We start from the raw sequence: 21,319 nt of genomic DNA, 5'->3' as shown, positions 1-21,319 counted from the left end.
GAACTTAGTAATTTCAATAATAATATTGCCATTAAAAAATTTTAGCTTTTTACAAGAGATTAAAAACTAAAATTAGCAATATACAATTTCCTTACTTAATTATCAGTCCTAAATTTCATAAAATTCCAGTAAAATTTAGAACTATCACATGTGGGTCTAATACTTATTTAACTAAACCTGGCACCATTTTCTCTAACTACTTAAATAAGATTATTAACTATATTACTAAAGAAGGTTTCTCTTGGATAATCACTAATAATCAACCGATTTTAGATTTCATTAAACATAATAAAATTAATTCTATTGCGACTTTTGATTTCCAGGATCTTTTCAATAGCATTCCCCTTTCTAAACTAAAAGATGTCCTTTTGAATTATTACCATGATTTTAAAAATATCCTTTGTTGCGATTTTGATTATTGGGAAATTCTGATTAATTTTTGTCTTTTTAGTAATTATCTATACAATGGAAGGGATATCTTTCTTCAAATTAATGGAATACCACAGGGATCTAATTATTCATCTCTCTTAGCTAACTTAATTTTGCATTATTATGAAAAAATTTTTACTCTGAGTATTAAATTTGTTTTTAGATATATTGATGACTTAATTATCTTTAATTTCCAAGATTTTACTGTTTTATTGAGTGATATATACCCTGAGGAATTAATCTTACTTCGTAATTATGATGATAATATTAATTTCAATTTTTTGGATTTGGGTATTATGAAAGTTGAAAATATCTGCTTTGTTGATTTATACGATAAAAGAAATGATTTTAATTTTAATATTAATAAACTAGTTACTTGGAATTCTAATGTTTCTAGGAGCATCTATTTAAATACCACTTTTAATGAAATGAACAGAATTAAAAGAATATGTAGTAATATTTATTTATCCAAAATACAAATCGATAAACTCTTTCAAAATCTGATAAAAAACAATGGATACCCAACTAATGTAATAAAATTTTATATAAAATCATTGAATTAATCGTATATTTTGGTGGATATATTTTCTAAACATTTTTTTTGTGTTAATTTTTATGATTTTCCCATGTGCAAATCCATTTCAGGCCAAAATTCATTGCCAAAATTATTTACTAAATAATTTCTTTGTTAATTTATGTAATTTTTCCATGTGCAAATCCATTTCGGGCAAATCCGTGGCTAAAATTATGTACTAAAATTTTTTCTTTGTTAATCTTTCCTTGTGCAAATCCATTTCGGGCAAATCCGTGGTTAGAATTATTTACTAAAAATTCCTTTGCTAAATAATTTCCCTTGTTAATCTATACAGTTTTTCCATGTGCAAATCCATTTCGGGCAAATCCGTGGATAAATTGTTTGCTAAAAATTTCTTTATTAATTTATACAATTTTCCATGTGCAAATCCATTTCGGGTAAATCCGTGGTTAAAATTATCTGCTAAAATTTTTTTGTTAATTTTTCCATGTGCAAATCCATTTCGGGCAAATCCGTGTTAAAAATTATCTATTAAAATTTTTTCTTTGATAATTTAAATAATTTTTCTATGTGCTAATCCATATCGTGCAAATCCGCGGATAAAATTATTTGCAAAGCAGGCAATATATGTTTCTCTTTTCTATTTTATATTTCTTCTTAAATAAACATCTATCTTCTAAAACTATTTATGATCAATTTTTAAAATTATCCAGTATAATATTACCTTGCGCACATCCATTTCGGGCCCATCCTTGGTAACTAACAAATCAAAACTCAGAATAACAAATCACTTCAGCAGTGCAGTAAGAACGACACTTTAAAACCCTTTCGTTACACTCAATTTGCGCTTTTGTTTTCATCTTTTGTTTTCATATTTTGTAATCTGGCAATCTTTCTGCGAAAACATTTTTAAATCATTCTTGAAAAATAACCGTCCATGTAAGTTGTTATGATTTTGCTACTCGCTTTATAGTCCCCCCTTTTTAATGTTTTTTCTTTTTATTTTATTTTTTCTTTTTATTTTATTTTATTATCTGTTTTTACATGTTATATTTACTTTTTATGATCTATTTTTATGTAGTTATTTTATAAAAAAATTTTTTGAGTGCTCCTCACACTATTGTATTAATATATTTTGCTTTGGCTTTATTGATACAATATCAGAAAGCACTCTGTTTTGAGGATATAATCGTGTGAGCTGAAGAAAAGATTATATCTTTTTTTTTCCCGTTTTTTTTCCGGTTTTTTAACTAACATTTGTTTTATTCTTCATTTTGAACTTATCTAATGAGTGCTGTTTACTTGCAGCTTAAGTGCAATAAATGATACTTATTGTTTTTCTTAACTTTCTTTGTGTTTTCTTGTATTTATTTTTTTATTATATATATATATATATATATATATATATATATATATATATATATATATATATATATAAGTTCAAAATGAAGAATAAAACAAAGAAAAATTATAGACATATGAAAAAAAAGGGGGGGGGATAATAAGTAAAAAATAACAAAATACAGTTTATATAATATATATATATATATATATAAAAAAAAAAAAAAAAAAAAAAGGGATGAAATTTTATTTAAAAAACCGGAAAAATAAAACCGGGAAAAAAAAGATATAATCTTTTCTTCAGCCCACACGATTATATCCTCAAAACAGAGTGCTTTCTGATATTGTATCAATAAAGCCAAAGCAAAATATATTAATACAATAGTGTGAGGAGCATTCAAAATTTTTTTTTATAAAAATAACAACAAATAATATATATATATATATATATATATTTATATATATATATATATATATATATATATATATATATATATATATATATATATATATATATATATATATATATATATATATATATATATATATATATATATATATATATATATATATATATATATATATATATATATATATATATATATATATATATATATATATATATATATATATATATATATATATATATATATATATATATATATATATATATATATATATATATATATATATATATATGTACAATTTACGTTACAAATAAAATACGAATTAAAATTGACAAGTATAAAATATATAATTTCAAGTCACAACAGACCCAATCTGCTAATATACTAATAATATAAATAACTGGCACTTATTTGAAGAAGAGTTTGAAGATAAAATAAAAAAAAAATTATTACCTCACATAAAACTGAAAAGATTACTACAACAAGAAAAATCTGAAAAAGTGCAACAGGAAATAACATACTAAATATCACCTTGGGAATATTGCAGCAGGAAAATCCTAATTGCTAAAAACAGGGAAAAACATCCTAAATATAAGAAAAAGATAAAATAAAATAAAATAAATAAATAAATAAATAAATAAAAAATACTAAAATTGAAATTGAAATAGAGGCATTGACACGGCAGCTTCATCAGGGTGCATTACCATCCTGTCAATATTTCTATTTTCGTGTTTTTGCTTTTTTAATATTTAGGATGTTATTTCCTGTTACTGCTTTTCGGTTTTTTCCTTTTGTGGTAATCCTTTCAGTTTCATGTGAGGAAGTAATTTATTTTGCTTTATTTCATCTTTAAATTTCTCTTCAAAAAATTTTATAATTTTTTTTTGGAAAAAAATAATCTTTACTTCTGCGATGACAATGAATGCAAATGATTTCAAGTATCTTAATTCTGAGTGATCCAGTTTCTTCGCAAACTTTTCAATGACTAAATATTTTTATTATAAAAGACAACTTTCTCAAAACTATCCCTTTTTTTATTAAGTTTTGCAAATTTAATTTAATCCAAAATAATATTAAACTGTAGCAAAAGTTATCATATAAAATAAACAATCAAGCTTACGAAAACTACTTATCATGTAAGTAGAAAATTTTTATTGGTGAATAAATTACTGTAAAGCTATAAATGTTCTTAAAAAAACATTGAAAAAAATATTAATTATATTACTGGAGAAGGGTGAGTCTATATTTTAAAGTGTATTATTGTTTAAAAATTAAAACAAAAATTGCATTGAAAAATAATCATTTTTGTTTGGACAGAAACCAAAGGAGAATGTGCTACCGAATCGGATAAAAAACCCTGTTGTACATATGATGCATCTAAAAAGGTATTTGAATGTTTTTATTGCTGCAAGAAAGACGCTACTAAATATTCTTTCATATGCTCCTATGAAACTGGTAAGTAACTAAACCTTAGGAATGAATAATGTTATCGTTTATTAATGTAACTTAACAACTGAGTGTGGTGAGGCAACATACTCACCATATGATTGTTTATTTTAAATTAATCTTTGAAATTTCTAATTTCTAACAAAATTATAAATTTTTTATCTGAATTTTATTAAAAAATTAAATATTTTTTTAAATTATCCTTTTTGAATTTTAAATAAGTTGCTTTCACCTCATATAAATATATTTTAATCAGCAAGAGCCCAAAAGTTATGTTGAAGCGATTTCTATTATTTAAAATGCTATTTCATAAACTATCTTATTATTGTAATCACACGGAAATAAATTTTTTAAATAATGTTCTCAAAGAATATAAATTTTTTTTTTAAAAATACACACGAAGAAGTACTTGAATAAATATATCTGGGCAACATTATGAGCGTAATATTATAATTATGAAATGCTTTGTAAAACGAAATAAATTGTTTATTTTTCGAATTAACTCAATCTAACTAAAACGCTATTTATGCTTATATAAGAGGAATTGCTTAGAAGTACATTGACAATTTGTTATAAGTTAATAATTAAGAGTTACAGGTAAAAATAAATTGTTTATTTTTCTCATTTATTTAATCCTTCTAAATGGTTATTTATAATTACAATTTGAACAAGTTGTTGTTTATGAGTAAGAAAAACAATTTGTTTCAATTAAGAAATATAGGTAAAATTATTTGTTTATTCCCTGAATTAACTCGATCTAAGTAAAACGTTATAAATGCTGAAGCAAAAAAAACAAAAAAAAAACAAAAAAAAAACAAACTAATTACAAGATAAAGATTAATTATAAAATTAAGAAACAATGCTTAAAACGAATATTGCGCGAAATAAAAAAGTTAAATGTGTATAGAAATACAATAGTAAGAAATTTAAAAAAAAACTAATATTGTAAAAAATGAAAAACTTAAAAACAATTCTTGGATGCTAAAACATCGATATGATTGATTAATTATTGTTTTTACGATAAAAAATTGAAGATTTTTATTTTTATTTTTTATATATATTTAATTTTATGTTCTGAACAGTAAATACGTATGAAGATCCGAAAACTAAATTTATTGATAACAGCAAAATCTAAAAGACAAATTTCACTGACATATTTTAATTAACTAATTCATAGTGTTAAATCTGTACCAAATGAATTGTTTTACTAGAAACTGAATTTCATCAGAATATTCTGGAAACATTTAGAATGTTTGAATGGATTTTACTTAATGTGCTTCAATTTTAATAAACAGTTAACTAATTCAATAAAAATTTCGATAAAAAATTACTTTTTATGTTGTTTTCAGCTTTTCTTGGAAAAGTCACTGATCTCCAATCAGATTCCATAACGGATACATCTTTCAAATCAAAATGGTCGAATCCCACTGATGTAACTTGGATAGTATCCAGATTTGAGAGTACTTTAGTATACTCAAATAACTTAAACGTATCAGTTTTAGAAAATTCGTATGAACGTCTATATGAAGGATTGCCATACGGAACAGAATGTCGTGTAACTGTTACACCTCTTGGCTTAAAATCAATAAGAGGAGAAAGTTCTAGCATTGCTGTGACCACAACGGGTATGTGTTTTATACAGATATTAGAGAAAAATCCTTATACCACTTATGTGAAATTTGCATTATTATCTTTGTTTGCACTTATAAAAAATATGGTTTGCCATCTTTGATAGAATGTGCTATATATTTTATTATCTTTTTTACCATTACATTTTATTCTAACCACTGAATCTTTGATAGCGTTTAAGTGAAATGTACATTATTATTAGAGAGCAAATATATTTGCAAAGCGTCAGGGTTCTTAACTCTAACGTTAGTGATGCAGAGCAAGGAGTCCCAAAATAGTACCTGGAAAAGTTGTAATGAAACAATTTATTTCCTACTTAAGGTTAATTTGTAAATTGGTTCTAACACCCTGATCAAGTGCTTGATTTTATTTCAAATTAGTTCAAATAATAAATTTATACAATATTCATTTAAATTATGGGGGAAAACTAGGATGCTCACCGGGGGCCTTTGGTCCCTGGCTATTTATTGGTCAAATTGGATAAACTGCTATTTTTACACCCAAAGCTATTGGTGTTACTTATATTTGCATTTAGAGATTTAGAGTTTAGTGATGTCGGAAAAGGAAAAGACAGACAAATAGAATGACTGCCTGCTCGCACAATGGAGGTGAAGTCTTGGCTTCAAAGCTACTGCTCCAGGAAGTGTTTGCCGATCGTTCCCATGAAGTATATGCTGATTGTTCCCATGAAGTGTTTGCTGATCGTACTCAATTGTTTGCTGAGGTTCCACGTACTGTTGGTGCCACAATGACTGTTCCCACTCACATGGTTCCTCCACCTATCCTTCAACTGGATTTCCCTGCTCATCCAGTTTTATCATTTGGTAGGATTCCTCCACAACCACCTTCGTTGCCAAAAACAGCTGCATCTCAAATACATGCTTCACCACTTCCTCCGAAAGTATTCAGCTGCCTACATCTGATTACAAGAGACGAAGCAAAAGCTTGGGCATTAGCTTGCGAGATCCAGCTCGACATTGTTTCCAGTGCCAGAAGATGTTTTCAAGGATTGTAACTTCTTGAACTCATGGACTTTTGCCTTGGACACTAATTAAATTTTTTCACTTTTAGAGAACTAGGTTCCTCACCAGGTGCGTCAATGAATTTCTCGGTAATCCCTCGTCTGTGGCGAATGAGGGATGATACAGAGCAAGGAGTCTCAAAATAGTAAGTGCGCCAAAAACATCGATAAAGAGAGCCAAAAGGTGAGTTTGGCGAAGTTCCTTCTTGCTGTAGGGGTTGCATCCTTTTAGGAATCAGTTGAAGCGTTGCCTTGTAGTACGAAGGTTGAATCGAATAGACATGATGCCCTGGTGAGTGATCTTAGTTTCTCCCCCCTTTTTGTGTTACTTAATGTTATGGAATCTACATGTAATCAAGAAAATTTTAATCATTAAATTTTAAATTAACTTTAATATGTGTAACAGATTTTTAACTCCAATTAACATGATACATACTAAAGTAGAATCAATAGTTGTATCATTAGCTTCAGTTGAGCCTCACAGCACACTTGCGATTTCCATACAAATTGAAACATCCCTGTGCAATTATACTTAAGACATTAATACTTAAGACAAACATTATTATTGATAGTAATCAATAATAGTATTATTGATGGTGCTAATTTGAAGTATGTATTAATGATATTTTAATATAATATACGCAATAATATATATGGGTCATTCTCACGAAAACTGTCATTTTTCAGTTCATAAAATCCCAAAAAAGTAAAGTGAATAAAAAGCTCTGAAACTTTCTATATTAATAGAAATATGTAATGGCATTGTAAAGAAAGTATATATCCTATAAATTATACTTAATATTTAAATTAATTAATTTTTTAACTAATTAATTTATAATTATTAATTTATAATAATTAATAATTAATTAATTAATTTAATAAATAAATTAATTAGTTTAATAAATCAATTTATTAATTTATTAATTTATTTTTCAAATTAATTAATAAGTAAATTAATTATTTTCACTATTTAAAAAGTGAGGGACTGACACTAATAGTGAGGGAATGATATTTTATTTTAATACATGTTTTTATCTAAGTTACATCTACCTAAAGTTTGAAAATGATAACATACTAAGTATATCTAATATTTATTATAATTTAGTCTTATATATTTAATAATTTTTACAGGTTTGGGAAATAAAATTGGCTGGCACGATTGAACAAAATAAATTTAATAATATACTCATCTTGAATCATTCCCTCACTTCAGCGTCATTCCCTCACTTTATACACTAGTGAGGGAATGACGAATTCAATAAAATTTAAAAATAACAGTTAGGCTTTATTAATTTCTGAAGTCAATCACATACAATTATATTCATACAAGAAAGCAACATATAATTATCCACTTTCTCGATGAAGTTGTATTTTATTTTACTCTAAAAAATGACATGAGGGAATGACAAATGTAAAAAATTTTACCTGGTTTGATTCATTCAAATTTATTCCACAGCAAAGCTTCTTTAAGTTGAAGATGGAAACATACTGCAATTTTGTTCTATGATGCCAGTTGTTAACTTCTGAAGTTCTTATTAAAATATTTTTATTCTAAGAAGATTGCAGGTGATAAGAACATTGTTGTGAGGGAATGACGCGAAACACTGGGGACAAAGTTTAAAATAGTGCTGTGTTAATATTTTTATCAGAAATTAAATTTAAAATTTATTTTCTGAATTCTATATTTCAATATTCTCAAATAAAAAACGCAAATTTGTAAAATTTTTTTATTTATTTCAGAAACAATTTTTTTCTTTTTTTAAATCAGCAGTGGGGACAAGTGAGGGAATGACATATTGGTATATTTTCATTACCTAAAATTAATAAAAAATAAAAATTGATAATTTTATTTTTATTCTTTTGTTAGCTTGCATTCTGAAGGACACTTTCCCTGAAAATTTTTTTTTCGTAAGTTGTAAAGCAAACATAAAATATACTGGGGACATGAAAATGACTGTTTTTGTTAGAATGACCCATATATATAGTGACCCATATATATATATATATATATATATATATATATATATATATATATATATATATATATATATATATATATATATATATATATATATATATATATATATATATATATATATATATATATATATATATATATATATATATATATATATATATATATATATATATATAAGTTCAAAATGAAGAATAAAACAAAGAAAAATTATAGAAATATGAAGAAAAAAAAAGGGGGGGAGAAATAATAAGTAAAAAAATAACAAACAACAGTTAAAAAAAAAGAAAAAAAAGGATGAAACTTTATTTAAAAAAACCCGGAAAAAAAGATATAATCTTTTCTTCAGCCCGCACGATTATATCGCAAAGTAGAGTGCTTTCTGATATTGTATCAATATCAACAATCAATTTGTTAGTTACCAGGTAACTAACAAATCAAAGCTCAGAATAACAAATCACTTCAGCAGTGCAGTAAGAACGACACTTTAAAACCCTCTTGTTACACTCAATTTGCGCTTTTGTTCTCATCTTTTGTAATCTGGCAATCTTTCTGCGAAAACATTTTTAAATCATTCTTGGAAAATTTTCTGTCCATGTAAGTTGATCTGATTTTGCTACTCGCTTTATAGTCCCTTTTTAATGTTTTTTATTTTATTTTATTTTCTGTTTTTACATGTTATTTTTACTTTTTGTGATCTATTTTATTTGTTGTTATTTTTATAAAAATTTTTTTTGAGTGCTCCTCACACTATTGTATTAATAAATTTTGCTTTGACTTTATTGGTACAATATCAGAAAGCACTCTGTTTTGCGGATATAATCGTGTGGGCTGAAGAAAAGGTTATATCTTTTTTCCCCCGGTTTTTTTAAGTAAAATTTCATTTTTTTTTTTTGTAAACTGTTGTTTGTTATTTTTTTACTTATTATTCCCCCTCCCCCTTTTTTCCATATGTCTATAATTTTTCTTTGTTTTATTCTTCATTTTGAATTTATCTAATGAGTTCTGTTTACTTGCAGCTTAAGCGCAATAAATGAAGCTTATTGGTTTTCTTAACTTTCTTCGTGTTTTCTTGTATTTATTTATATATATGTATATATATATATATATATATATATATATATATATATATATATATATATATATATATATATATATATATATATATATATATATATAAATATTTTGATATTATGCTGGATATTTATATTATTATCTTTGATAGAACTTATATATTAATAGGTTGAAAAATATAGATTAACATTAGTAACGCATATGTGGAATATATCATTTGTAACAAAGTTTTTAATAATTGTAATTAATAATAAGGAATAATTAAAAAAAATTAAATACAAATTTGAATCTTGTCATGCATGCTTTTTTTTATTAAAATTAAAAATCAAAGAGAATGAAGATTTATTTTCCATTTATTGACAAGAATTGTTGAACCACTTCGCAAAAATTCAAGAGTTTCTTCTGCAAGTAACAAATTTGATATGTTTCTTTTATACCGAATTTCTATTACAGCTGAGAAACTAAAAAGCATGTAAGTATTATTTAAACAACAACTATAAACTCAATAAACTAACCAATCAGCAAGAAAAAATAATATAAAAATGTCATTCCTAAACTAAATACAAATTGATTTGAATAGCTAATTTTCCTCGATTACATTACTTAGGATTGAAAGAGTTAAAAAATAACAAAAACAAAGATATTTTATCCTATTTTAGATCCGAGAGCTCCTTTGTCTGCTACAGTAAACCAGAATGGAGTGGTAGAGATTTCGAGTCCATTACTGGTGGCGAAAGAGAGGGAATCCGAAGAAGTGAACGTAGCAGTTCTGGAAATAGATCCCAAGAACTCAGAGAAGAAAGCAGTAGCTGTCATTAGAGGTCAAGCTGGGAAAACAGATGTGACTGGACTCGACTTTGGTGCTGAATATGTTGTAGAAATGACACCCATCGATTCAACAAGCCAACCATCCTATAAATACAGCATGTCTTTTAAAGCGAGTATGTTAATTAGAAACTACAAAGTTTATGACTAATTAAATTTCAAAACCTGACTTCAACGATATTTTTTGTCTGATATTATTTTTTAAAAAATCTTAAATAATTCTGAGTCAGCGGACAGAGATTTCTTAAGACAGTGACTGTTAACAAACATTTTTCTTGTCTGGACTCTTCTAAAAAATAACTAGATTATGGACATTTTTTAAAGTTTTGGCAACGAAATTTAAAAGAAGAAAAATCTTGAATTATAATTGAGACTAAATACATCCGAGAGCAAAATCTCTAAAAATGAGATCGAGTCATTAAAATTAACTAGATTGTAAATTAACCTACGGACATTGCATCGATTCTGCTTACGTTGTCGATTTGCAATTGTCTGATTTGCTATTGAAGCCGCATTGGATAAAAATTGGAACCGTAGTGTATAGTCGTTTCATTATCTCGTCTATATAGCTACAGTCATTTCATAAAACTACGTAAAGTCTTTCTTTATTATCAAAGCAAGAATTTGCATGCTTACAAATGTTTGAAAAAGAGCGAGAAAGTCAAATTGTGGACGAGGCATTAGTAAAATAGCTTTGTGATGATCGCATTGCTTTCTTAATCAGATGATCATCAAAGTTTTAGAGATAATGTATAACACGTGACTGCAAATCGGGGGAATTTAAAAATGTTATAAGGAGTGAATGATTTGCTTTTACCTACTAGAATATTCATATATAGACTAAGGAATATTCAGAAAACTTAAAAGCATTAAGTTTCCAAGCTGAAAAAAAGTTATGATTTTCCAAAAATTACTTCTCTTAAGCACCATCATCTTCAAATATGGGACTCTACTAATCTGAATTCATTAATGAACTAGTGCATGAATGAATGAAATAATGAATGAATGAATGAAATAAAGAAAGAAAGGTAACCCATCAGTCATCACAGATTTAACGATTACCCTGACTTAACGAATGAATTATCTTGATCGAACGAATCGATCGATCTTGAACGAATGAATTATCTTGTTCGAACGAATCGATCGATCTTGAACGAATGAATTATCTTGATCGAACGAATCGATCGATCTTGAACGAATGAATTATCTTGATCGAACGAATCGATCGATCTTGAACGATTGAATTATCTTGATCGAATGAATCGATCGATCTTGAACGAATGAATTATCTTAGTTCTTGTTACACACGAATCCGGGTGTAAAACAGGCAGTAGGTATCACAAGTTATATTTCGAATTCAATAATTTGTTTTACTAAGTAAATGCGATGCATTAATGTAAAGTATCTCGTATAATTTCTAGAAATATAAATTGATCATTCAGCTAATTCTTTTTTATATAAATTCAATAATCTTTTTTAAAGTTCCATCATGCAAGGAGAATCAAATCCAGGATGAATTCCTGTGCATATGGCCAAAAAATGAAGCTAAAATGTGGAAAGAAGCTACTGAAATATGTGAGAAGGACGAAGGAGAACTTTTAGATTACGAAGCACAAAAGAAACTCAGCCCACAGTCCAAGGAGATTCTCTCAAATTTGGAGCAAAAAAGTTTCTGGATGGGCGCTCCAAGTTCTGGCCCTTCAGCGGCATTAAGTAAGAAATATATAATGCGTCATTAAATTATTTTTAAATAAGTGTTTTTATATATGAAGAGCTTGTGGCTATGTAATGACAATCAACATTTTTCTAAAGATTGAATTTTCTCATTAAACAGTATTGTTTCTAGGTAGGTACATTACAAGTGTTCAGAATTTTCATAAGATAACAGTCCGATACACAAAAACATCTTTTTGGTTGCATAGAATTCATGATTTTTTACACCAAAAAGTTTCATGAGCAATTTGCAAACTTGACTTGTTATTATCTTATTCCAAGTCTTTTAGTTTCACAATCAACTATGCTTATAAATGTATATTAATCATACTAAATTATTCATAAGCATATAAAAAATTTATTTTACTGAAATCATGTCAATAAATCAAAAATTTAGTTACGGAGAAAAAAATCAGTTTGTTTATTTAATACTTTCCGAAATCAAGCCATATTTTTTGAAACAATGGAGTTTATGGAGCATAACTTTTTGTTGTTGATATCCTTTGTTCATCAAATTCAATGTACATTTTAAACATTTCGTTACGATTTTGCGTATATTTGCTAAATAAAAGTAAGTGCTGCACAAAAACATGATTTGATCGAATAATTTTTCAGCGGACGGAAATGAGACACCATGTGAGGAATTTGAAATGTCGTGTTGCTCGTACGATTCATCGGAAAGTGAACCCATAGCTGACTTGAAGTGTGCCTGTTGCAATGAACCGAAACCATTTGCATGCAAAACTGAGGCTGAAGGTAAAGATTTAATTATTTTTTCCTCTTTATTTTAAACATTTAGCTCTGATTCTTGGTGGAGTTATTTTCTCTTGGGACAGTGTTAATTTTAATGATTACGTTTCAAGTTTTCACTATTCAATAAAAAAAAGAAGAGTATTATGAGTCAACAAGCGATTTATTAAAATTTGATTTATGATTGTCCTTCAGTGATTTTTAAATTTTATTTTAACTTGAAATCTTTACATTTGCATTTATATGCTATCTTTAACATCCTGACGATTTGTATTGCATAGTATTTTGGATTTGTTTCCTTCTCCGTACAACCTAGATTAGGTCGGAGCATCTGATGATTATTTAAAAATGACTAATTTAAATATTTAGATCTCTAAAAATTGCGTAGATATATAAATATTTAGATATCTAAAAATATCTATACCTAAAAATATTTAGATATCTAAAAGTAGATATCTGCGTTTCTGCCCTCAGTCACTAAAACTCATTTACAGTCCGAGTTGCGTATCTACACTCAGATACCTCTTCAAAGAACTATCAAAGCTTTACCCCGTCCTGCCCCCGTCAGGGGGCATCCGGAGAATACTGTAGACTCTAAGTGCGCGCACGTGACCTCTCAGCAAAAGAAAAAGAGGATTCAAAACGGTAGGCTTGGTGGCGATCCATGGCAACACGTCGGAAAAATGGGCAAGGGAGGCAGAAGCAACTCTAGGAAAAACCCTGGTAGGTTGGGCACTGCTCGCAGAGCAACGACCTCATCTTCAAAGTACTATGCTTGTCTTATAATTTTGAACAATATTACTCACTTCAGCCCTGGTGGATCAGGGGATAGATCCCTCCCCTCACAATGAGTTGACCCGAGTTCAAATCCAGGCGATGGCTGTTAGATATGAATTCCGCACCTGGCTCACGCTGACCATAGTGCTGACGTAAAATATCCTTAGTGATAGATGGATCATGGGTAAGAGCCCACTTGCCATCAGGCTAACCGTGTGAGGTTTTCGTGATTTTCCTCTCTATGTAACGTAAATTTGGATAAGTTCCATAAAAAGTCCTTCACGGAAGCAAATTTCTTCCAATACTTGATCTAGAAGTTCAGTTGTCTTCTTGATTGGGTTCAAGATTACAAGGATACGAAGTTAATAATTTTTTATTTATTTATAATAGCAGCAATTTTAAATATGTCATATGATTTTGCAATATTTATTTTGAAATTCCTTTTTAATTATATTTGTATTAATGAAGGAAAAAATGCTTTCAACTTTCTACGCTTACTATCCCGTAACTTTCACGCTTATTTTCACGTTCTCTTCATGTAAAGCAAATAGTTCCATCCACAAAGGTCAAATTTCTCTTAGTACTTCTGGAGTGGGTTCAAAATGACAATGATACTTAGTTGAACATAGGTAGTCGTAAAATGAGAAGTTGTAAACTTGATTGTTCCACGACGTTTATAAAATGTTGTTCTCTTAAGGCGACTTCTTAAAATTTTTTAACTGAACTAACTAAAAGAATTTTTAAGTAAAATAATGAGTGGAATGTAATCTAGTATTGTTTATTACTTGTAAATTTCATATGCATTAGTTGAAGCTATCATTTTTAGACTTTAGCATTCAAGATTTTTCATATAATATCCATAAATTTGTTTTGATAGGTACTATTTGTACATGATATTTTAGAAAAAAGTGTTATTTTTTTACTAGTTGATTTAGGCAATATTGGCAAAATAAATGTAGACGAAATCACAGCAACTTCTACAACCCTGAGTTGGACCATGGAATCTGAGAGTAATTGGCAAAAACCGTCTTTCCTAGTGACTTGGCGAACTGATTCTGAAAGTAATCGACGCAAGAGATCGGTTGATGAAATTGTGGAAAAAGACACTGACGTAACGATATCAAACTTGGTGCCCGGTACAGAGTACAAAATAAAAGTAGCACCTTATTCTGATCGAACAGGAGTGGAAGGCACAGCTGAGGATATTGTAGTCAAAACAAAAGACGGTAAGGCAGAAATTGCAGACTATAGGGGGCAGTTTATCTGAAAGCCATTCTCTATATTTTTTTTATCTCTATATTATGCGTGTTATACAGAAATAAGATGCTATAAGTTGAGAAAAAATTGAGACATTTTTATTTCAAAATGTTGAAAATATCAAATGTTCTATGGCATTAACAATAAATATTTAGTAATTCAAAGATATTGAATTGTCTGACTTTTTGAGAATTTGTTCCAGGCAAATGAATAAATATTAGTTCGATTTTGATCCATTTTATTTAAGTAACATTTGATCTAAAAATTTTAAAAATAGTAAAACTTTTTTCCAAATAAAGGATGTTTTTATTAATGTGAATTCCAAATATACATTTTCTTTATTGGCTAAACAGGCCCACGTGAGCCCTGGCGTTCTTCAGAAGTTTGTTTTAGATACCTGAACTTTTGGTGACTGCTTACTGACCACTTGGATCAGTCTGCGTAGGGACCGAGGGTGTGCGGTATTGGTCCTCGCTAAACTGTGCTACCGTAAAATGCTCTACTTCGCGAGCAGGTCGTCGGGCTACCGAAACGGGGGTGCCATCCCCACCCCAGAGGATCAAAATTGTGATGGCATGTCTTCGGATCATCCTCCGGGATGTTTCCCAAACCGTCGCCAATAGCCCACTGTGCAGCTCTAGTGCGACGTAAATTAACAACAACAACAACAACTAGTTTTTATAGAAAATTATTCTTATTTGTTATTATTTGAATCCCAAGAAAATTATTTAAATTTAAGACAAATTTTTTAAAAAAGTAGTAATTACGTCAAAATAAATTTTGAAAAACAATTTTTATAAAATAAAAAATACAATAATTATGGATATAAAAATATTTGTTTGCGTTTAGTTATACTTTATTTTCATCAAATTTTTAGAATTCAATTCAAATACATAGTACAAAGTTTGTAAAATCGACTTATATTATCTCTATAACGTTGCATAGTCGGCGTGATTAGTGGCAGAATGAAAGACTACGCGCGAGTTTAAGCCATTATATATTCAGAGACTAATATATCATTATTTTAAATTTTAAAATTAAAAAGAAAAGTGAATGCGTATGAAATTCAAAGTACCTTTCCACCAAATGAACTATAACTTTAAAATATTTAATACTAATCGAGAAAAGAAATGAAGAATATGAAAAGGTCTCAATTTCTGTGGAGATCATCCCTTTTTATGCTAAAACTACATTTTTCTCTAAACATATTTTTTTCCAACATCACTTTAACAATTTTTACTTCATTTTTTTCCTATTTCACCAACTAGACTCGTTTTTTTTCCAATTCCACTAAATTATTTTTGCACACTCCAGGAATCTTTTTTTAATTGTTCTACAAAAAGGCACTTCCTTAAAAGTTAAAACCCAATCATCTTGCGTTCTGTTTACAAATTCACTCAAAGCTAAAATATCTTTGACCAATCCTAAATTAAAAAAAGGAAATCTCAATAATCCACCCACATAAACACGGCTAGCCAAAGGTTTTCCTTAAGGCTTTTTTTGGTATTTTTCTCACAGTTTGACAGGATACATAAGTATCGTCACCCCAATCAGGTATTTCAAAAACAGAGTACGAACGGAAATATATTTATCTTAAATATCTACTTTAAGAAAAGAAAAAGGCAATTGAATAAACAGTAGAATAAAAATAAATATTAAATTAAAAAAGTTGAATTAAGATATAAGTTATGTTACTTTATAATTAAAGGTATCGTAACAATACATGCCGTTTTTTTACATAAATTTTTGAGATACATCATACTACATAATTTACATAAATCTTTACGATGGTACTTTACGATTTACGATTCTTGTATCAATTTTCTTACATATAATGTGCATGTTTGAATTAAATTTATTAAAATCATTCATATTTTCAATATTACTTGCTTGATAATCATCAAAGCTTACTTGCACATTATTCCTCTTTCAGAAAGTTACTTAGCATTAAAAAATAAGTTAATAATCATTCAAAAAATTATAATTTTTCTCTCATTTCTGTCATTTCTTTTGTGGGTCCTCGATTTATATCTGCCTTTTTGTTTTTTGTTTTATATTCTTCATGAAAATGTTTTCAAGAAATATTCATTCGAAGTGCATAAGAAATTAATCAGTTTCTTAACCCGTAAACCTAAACCCTGTAATGCTCCTGTTTTACTTTTCCTACAATTTTTAAATGATATTGTAAATTTTTATTACATGCCTACTTATTTTTAATTTAATAAAATTTCTTTCAGATGTTTCAGTAGCAGGCTTTACGGTAAGTGTTTATGATAAACTTATAACTTTTTTTTTATTCAAAAGGCTAGCATATTCTTTATTGAAAGGTTATTGAATTTACATAAAATAGAATTAGTTGACTGATAAAAAAAGGAGTAAAAATGTTCCTTCCTAGTGGATAAGGTAATAAAATAATCGCATATAAATGAAATCTTATAAAATAAAGATCAAAGATAAGATTCTGTGAGGAAGGTATAATTCTGGTTGCTTTTCTTTCACTCGAAAATTTCTCTTTTTTAAATCTGAACTACTATTTAATTCAGAACATTCATAAATGTAGAAAATATATTGACAGAAAATCAAAGTATAGTTTTTAAAATTTCCTGATGTGACGATTATTTATAGCAATAATTAAAAAAAAACATGAATGAAAGATATAAAATCTTGCATAATCAGAATGTATATCTTTATTGTCATAATTTTCAATTAATATTTATAAAATTAAAAAAAATAGCATGAACTATTTCCTAACGTTAAAATTTTAAGATTGCTTACAAAAGTTCTCATTCAAAGTCTTATTGAATTGTAAATAAAAATCTTAGTGTAAATTATGTTTCAGCAAAAGTCTACATGTGTCGTAACAATTCTGAAGATTACTTGTTGTGTTATTGTCATATTAGGCATGGGATTTACAGTATTTGTGTTCATATCCACAAGGTGAGATTACTTATATGCATTTCTATAACACATGTTTCTTTAAACTTCTTTACCTTTCCTGGCTCAATCTTCATGAGTCATAATCAAAATCTTTGCGAAATTGAAATGGCTTTGAGACAAAATATAAACTAAACTCAGTGGCTCGACAGTCCATAGAGGGCCAAGGCCTGCTGTGCCCGTCTCAGTTCTTTCGACCTTGGGCTCTGGGGTGCTGGAGCAGATGTCCCGGTTGGGTGATCAACTGAACGCGAAACACCCAGTGTTTTGTCCCCAAGCATGCTGGGTACTAATTTATTTTATGGGTCCACTGAAGGGATGAAAGGCTGAGTCAACCTTGCCCGGATCGAGGATCGAACCTAGGACCCGTGGCACGAGAACGCAAAGCGCTACTGCTCAGCCACCGGGTGTCTGAGACAAAATGTATCAAAACAAAATTTTTAAAGTCTTTGTTTTACTTTTCGTGGTTAGTAGATGCTCAAACAAACTAAAAAACACATTAAAAAATACTAAGTTGTAAGCGAAAAATAGGACAAAAATTAATGTGAAAAAACAAGGAAAACTACTGTAGCCGAGTAGAATGACGGTGACCGAAAGAGGCAGAATACAATTCCAAGAAGTATTTTAAGAACTTTAATTTTGTTAACAAATCTGAATATATCTTAAAAACAAATAACGGGACATGATATAGCGATTTCGATTCAAACGGAAAAGAAAAACGATATTAACTATTTTCTGTAAGGAAATCCATAATTCAATAATTCCACAATCCACGAATAGCAGCGTGTGAGCTGAGGAATTCAAGTTTGGAATTTAAAAGGGAGTTAAAATTGAGGTTAAGTGCGTGGAAAAAGAAAGTATAAAATGCTTAATGTTTTTATAATTATGGTGATGAAACTACGGTGATGAAAACGGTGATGAAAACGTTGTATATTTGTACCTTTCATAAAAAAATATGAAAAACAAACTATGGAAACAATTGTTATTATAAATATAATATATTTACTAAAAATATATGATAAAAGCTACCTACTATGAAAATGATTAAATCATAAATTTAATAAGCTGATGTAAACGATAATACTGTGATGTTTTTAGTATGAGCTAATACGATAATAAAGTGAACGAATACGATGTAATGGAAACAATCATATCCTAAACAATGTAGTAAGATTAAAATCACCTGAAAAATGCTGTAGAAAAGATTATAGTATAAATATAATAAAATGATGAAATACGAAGAGATGAAAATAATCATTGTATAAATATAATGTATGTCTAAACCTTTCATGTTGTTATTTTGAAAACGGTAGTAATTAAAGTCGAAAATGCTCTACGAGACCTTAATTTAAACTCCATGGCTTCAGCAAAAAATTTGATGAATTTGTTTTGTGCGTTTAATTGGAGTGTATTTTGCTGAATTTACTTATAATATCTTTTTTTATCGCCTGAGTTGATTTAACTCTATTTTAAAACTTAATTATCTTTCTTTTAGAATGCTGTTTCTGGATTGCCTCGCTCAACTGTTCTCAGATATTTCACTTTTAGGAGCTTATCTATGCATTCTCGTATCTTCATCACAGTCCTACAGTATAGATGATGTGAGTATATCGTAAAGACCATACTTACTATATATTTTTAGAATCAAAAATAAAAACAAAAACATAAACACATTTGAGGACGAAAAATAAAATTTAAGCTAGGAAAAATCAAAAATATGTATTGTTTTGCTTTGAGCTTGGATCGTGTAAACAAACATCCAAGAACTTGGTCCAACTTCTTGGACGATAGTAGAGCATGTTCTACTTTCCATCCAAGTTTTTTCTCCCTTAACCAATCAGCGTCTTAGGTTTTGTGACGTCAACAAGCTGGCAGCAACTTATGTCATTTTGTTGTGGGTTTTCATATATTTTAGTTCAAATAAATTGATCTGTTGAGGTTTATTTGTGTTATTATGATTTTATTTGAATTTATTTAGTAATTTTAAACTTATGTAAGTATTATTTTATATTGTTGAATATTAACAATGCGCATGCGCAAGTTTTTCTTTCAACGAATCAGCGACATTCAAGAACTTGGATAGTGTCAACGAATCATCCAATTTCTTGGACAGAGAAATCCGTCCAATTTCTCGGATTCAAGAAATTGGACCGTGTAAACATGCCTTATATTACCCTCTTTCAGAGAGGCAAATATATGACGTCACAAGATGACAAGACGCTTAAGCTATCACATCCTTTAATGTAAATAATTTTATATCAGCAAGTCTCAGTTTATGTTATTTGTCAGCATATAAAATTACTCTTCGAATGTATTTTTTTCAAGCTTTTATGGAAGTTTTTTTATTGAAGATTTATTGAAGCATTAAAAAAGTAAATTCTTTATTAAGAAAAGCTCAATTTACCCTCATATCTTCAATAAAGAACTATACTTTTACATGTCTTAACGGAAAAAAAGTGCGTTAGGTGTAGGGTTCTTTTCCGGGGAAGAATGTATATCTATCAGGACAGTAGGGGAGGGGAGGGTGAGAACCAATATCCAGATGAAATAAGAAAGAAGTTTACCAAACGTAGATTATATTAGATTAAAACGATAGATAGATTATTAGATAGATTAAAACGTAGATATAATTAAGTAGTATTTTTTCGTACATTTAATTAATTTTATATTAAATATAATTTGATAAAATTTGATTTAGATTCGTTATTATCTAAATTTAACATCGATACAAAGAAATAAATTTTGTATTTTTTCCAAAATCGGTTAATTAGTTAAGTTTTACGTATTCATACAATTTGCCTTAAATATGTAGGGGAGAGTCGGATAGCCCCGCCCACTTAACGAGTATTGCTTATATTTCTGTATAATATTGAGTAATAATCAATATTTTTGTCTGTTTCTATTGTTTCACCATCTAAATAAATAATGCAAAAAGAATAAACCAAAAAAAGAATAGTTTAACTTAAAAAAATAGAAATTTAAAAAAACATGTTTTTCAGCTCTTTTCAAAATGTGTCGGGTAGCCCCGCCCAGTTACAAAAATTATGTTTTTTGACTGTTTTTTCAGGTGTAAATGAAAGTGACCAATTTATTGACCATAGATAAACCTCATTTATCATTTTTATCACAAAATTATTTTATTTTTTACATATTTATATACTTTTAGTGAATTCTATTATTTAATAACAATCATTTAATAAAAACAA

At 28.1% G+C, this 21,319-nt stretch overlaps 1 protein-coding gene across 1 annotated transcript in view; it reads left to right on the top strand.

The window, feature by feature from the left end:
- LOC107439538 (uncharacterized) overlaps positions 1 to 21,319 on the top strand; it is a 93,998-nt gene that overhangs the window by 50,213 nt on the left and 22,466 nt on the right. The window contains exons 15-23 of the mRNA XM_043041545.3: positions 4,030 to 4,167; positions 5,508 to 5,783; positions 10,517 to 10,798; positions 12,165 to 12,395; positions 13,011 to 13,151; positions 14,849 to 15,148; positions 17,417 to 17,439; positions 18,019 to 18,116; positions 19,609 to 19,714. Coding sequence (XP_042897479.3) covers positions 4,030 to 4,167; positions 5,508 to 5,783; positions 10,517 to 10,798; positions 12,165 to 12,395; positions 13,011 to 13,151; positions 14,849 to 15,148; positions 17,417 to 17,439; positions 18,019 to 18,116; positions 19,609 to 19,714 — 1,595 coding nt within the window. The remainder of the gene's footprint in view (positions 1 to 4,029; positions 4,168 to 5,507; positions 5,784 to 10,516; positions 10,799 to 12,164; positions 12,396 to 13,010; positions 13,152 to 14,848; positions 15,149 to 17,416; positions 17,440 to 18,018; positions 18,117 to 19,608; positions 19,715 to 21,319) is intronic.

This window comes from Parasteatoda tepidariorum, chromosome 1 (genome assembly GCF_982258835.1).
Source record: "Parasteatoda tepidariorum strain Cologne lab strain chromosome 1, Ptep-v5.0, whole genome shotgun sequence".
Classification (NCBI taxonomy): Eukaryota; Metazoa; Arthropoda; class Arachnida; order Araneae; family Theridiidae; genus Parasteatoda; species Parasteatoda tepidariorum.
This window is presented reverse-complemented; position numbering and strand designations above follow the sequence as displayed.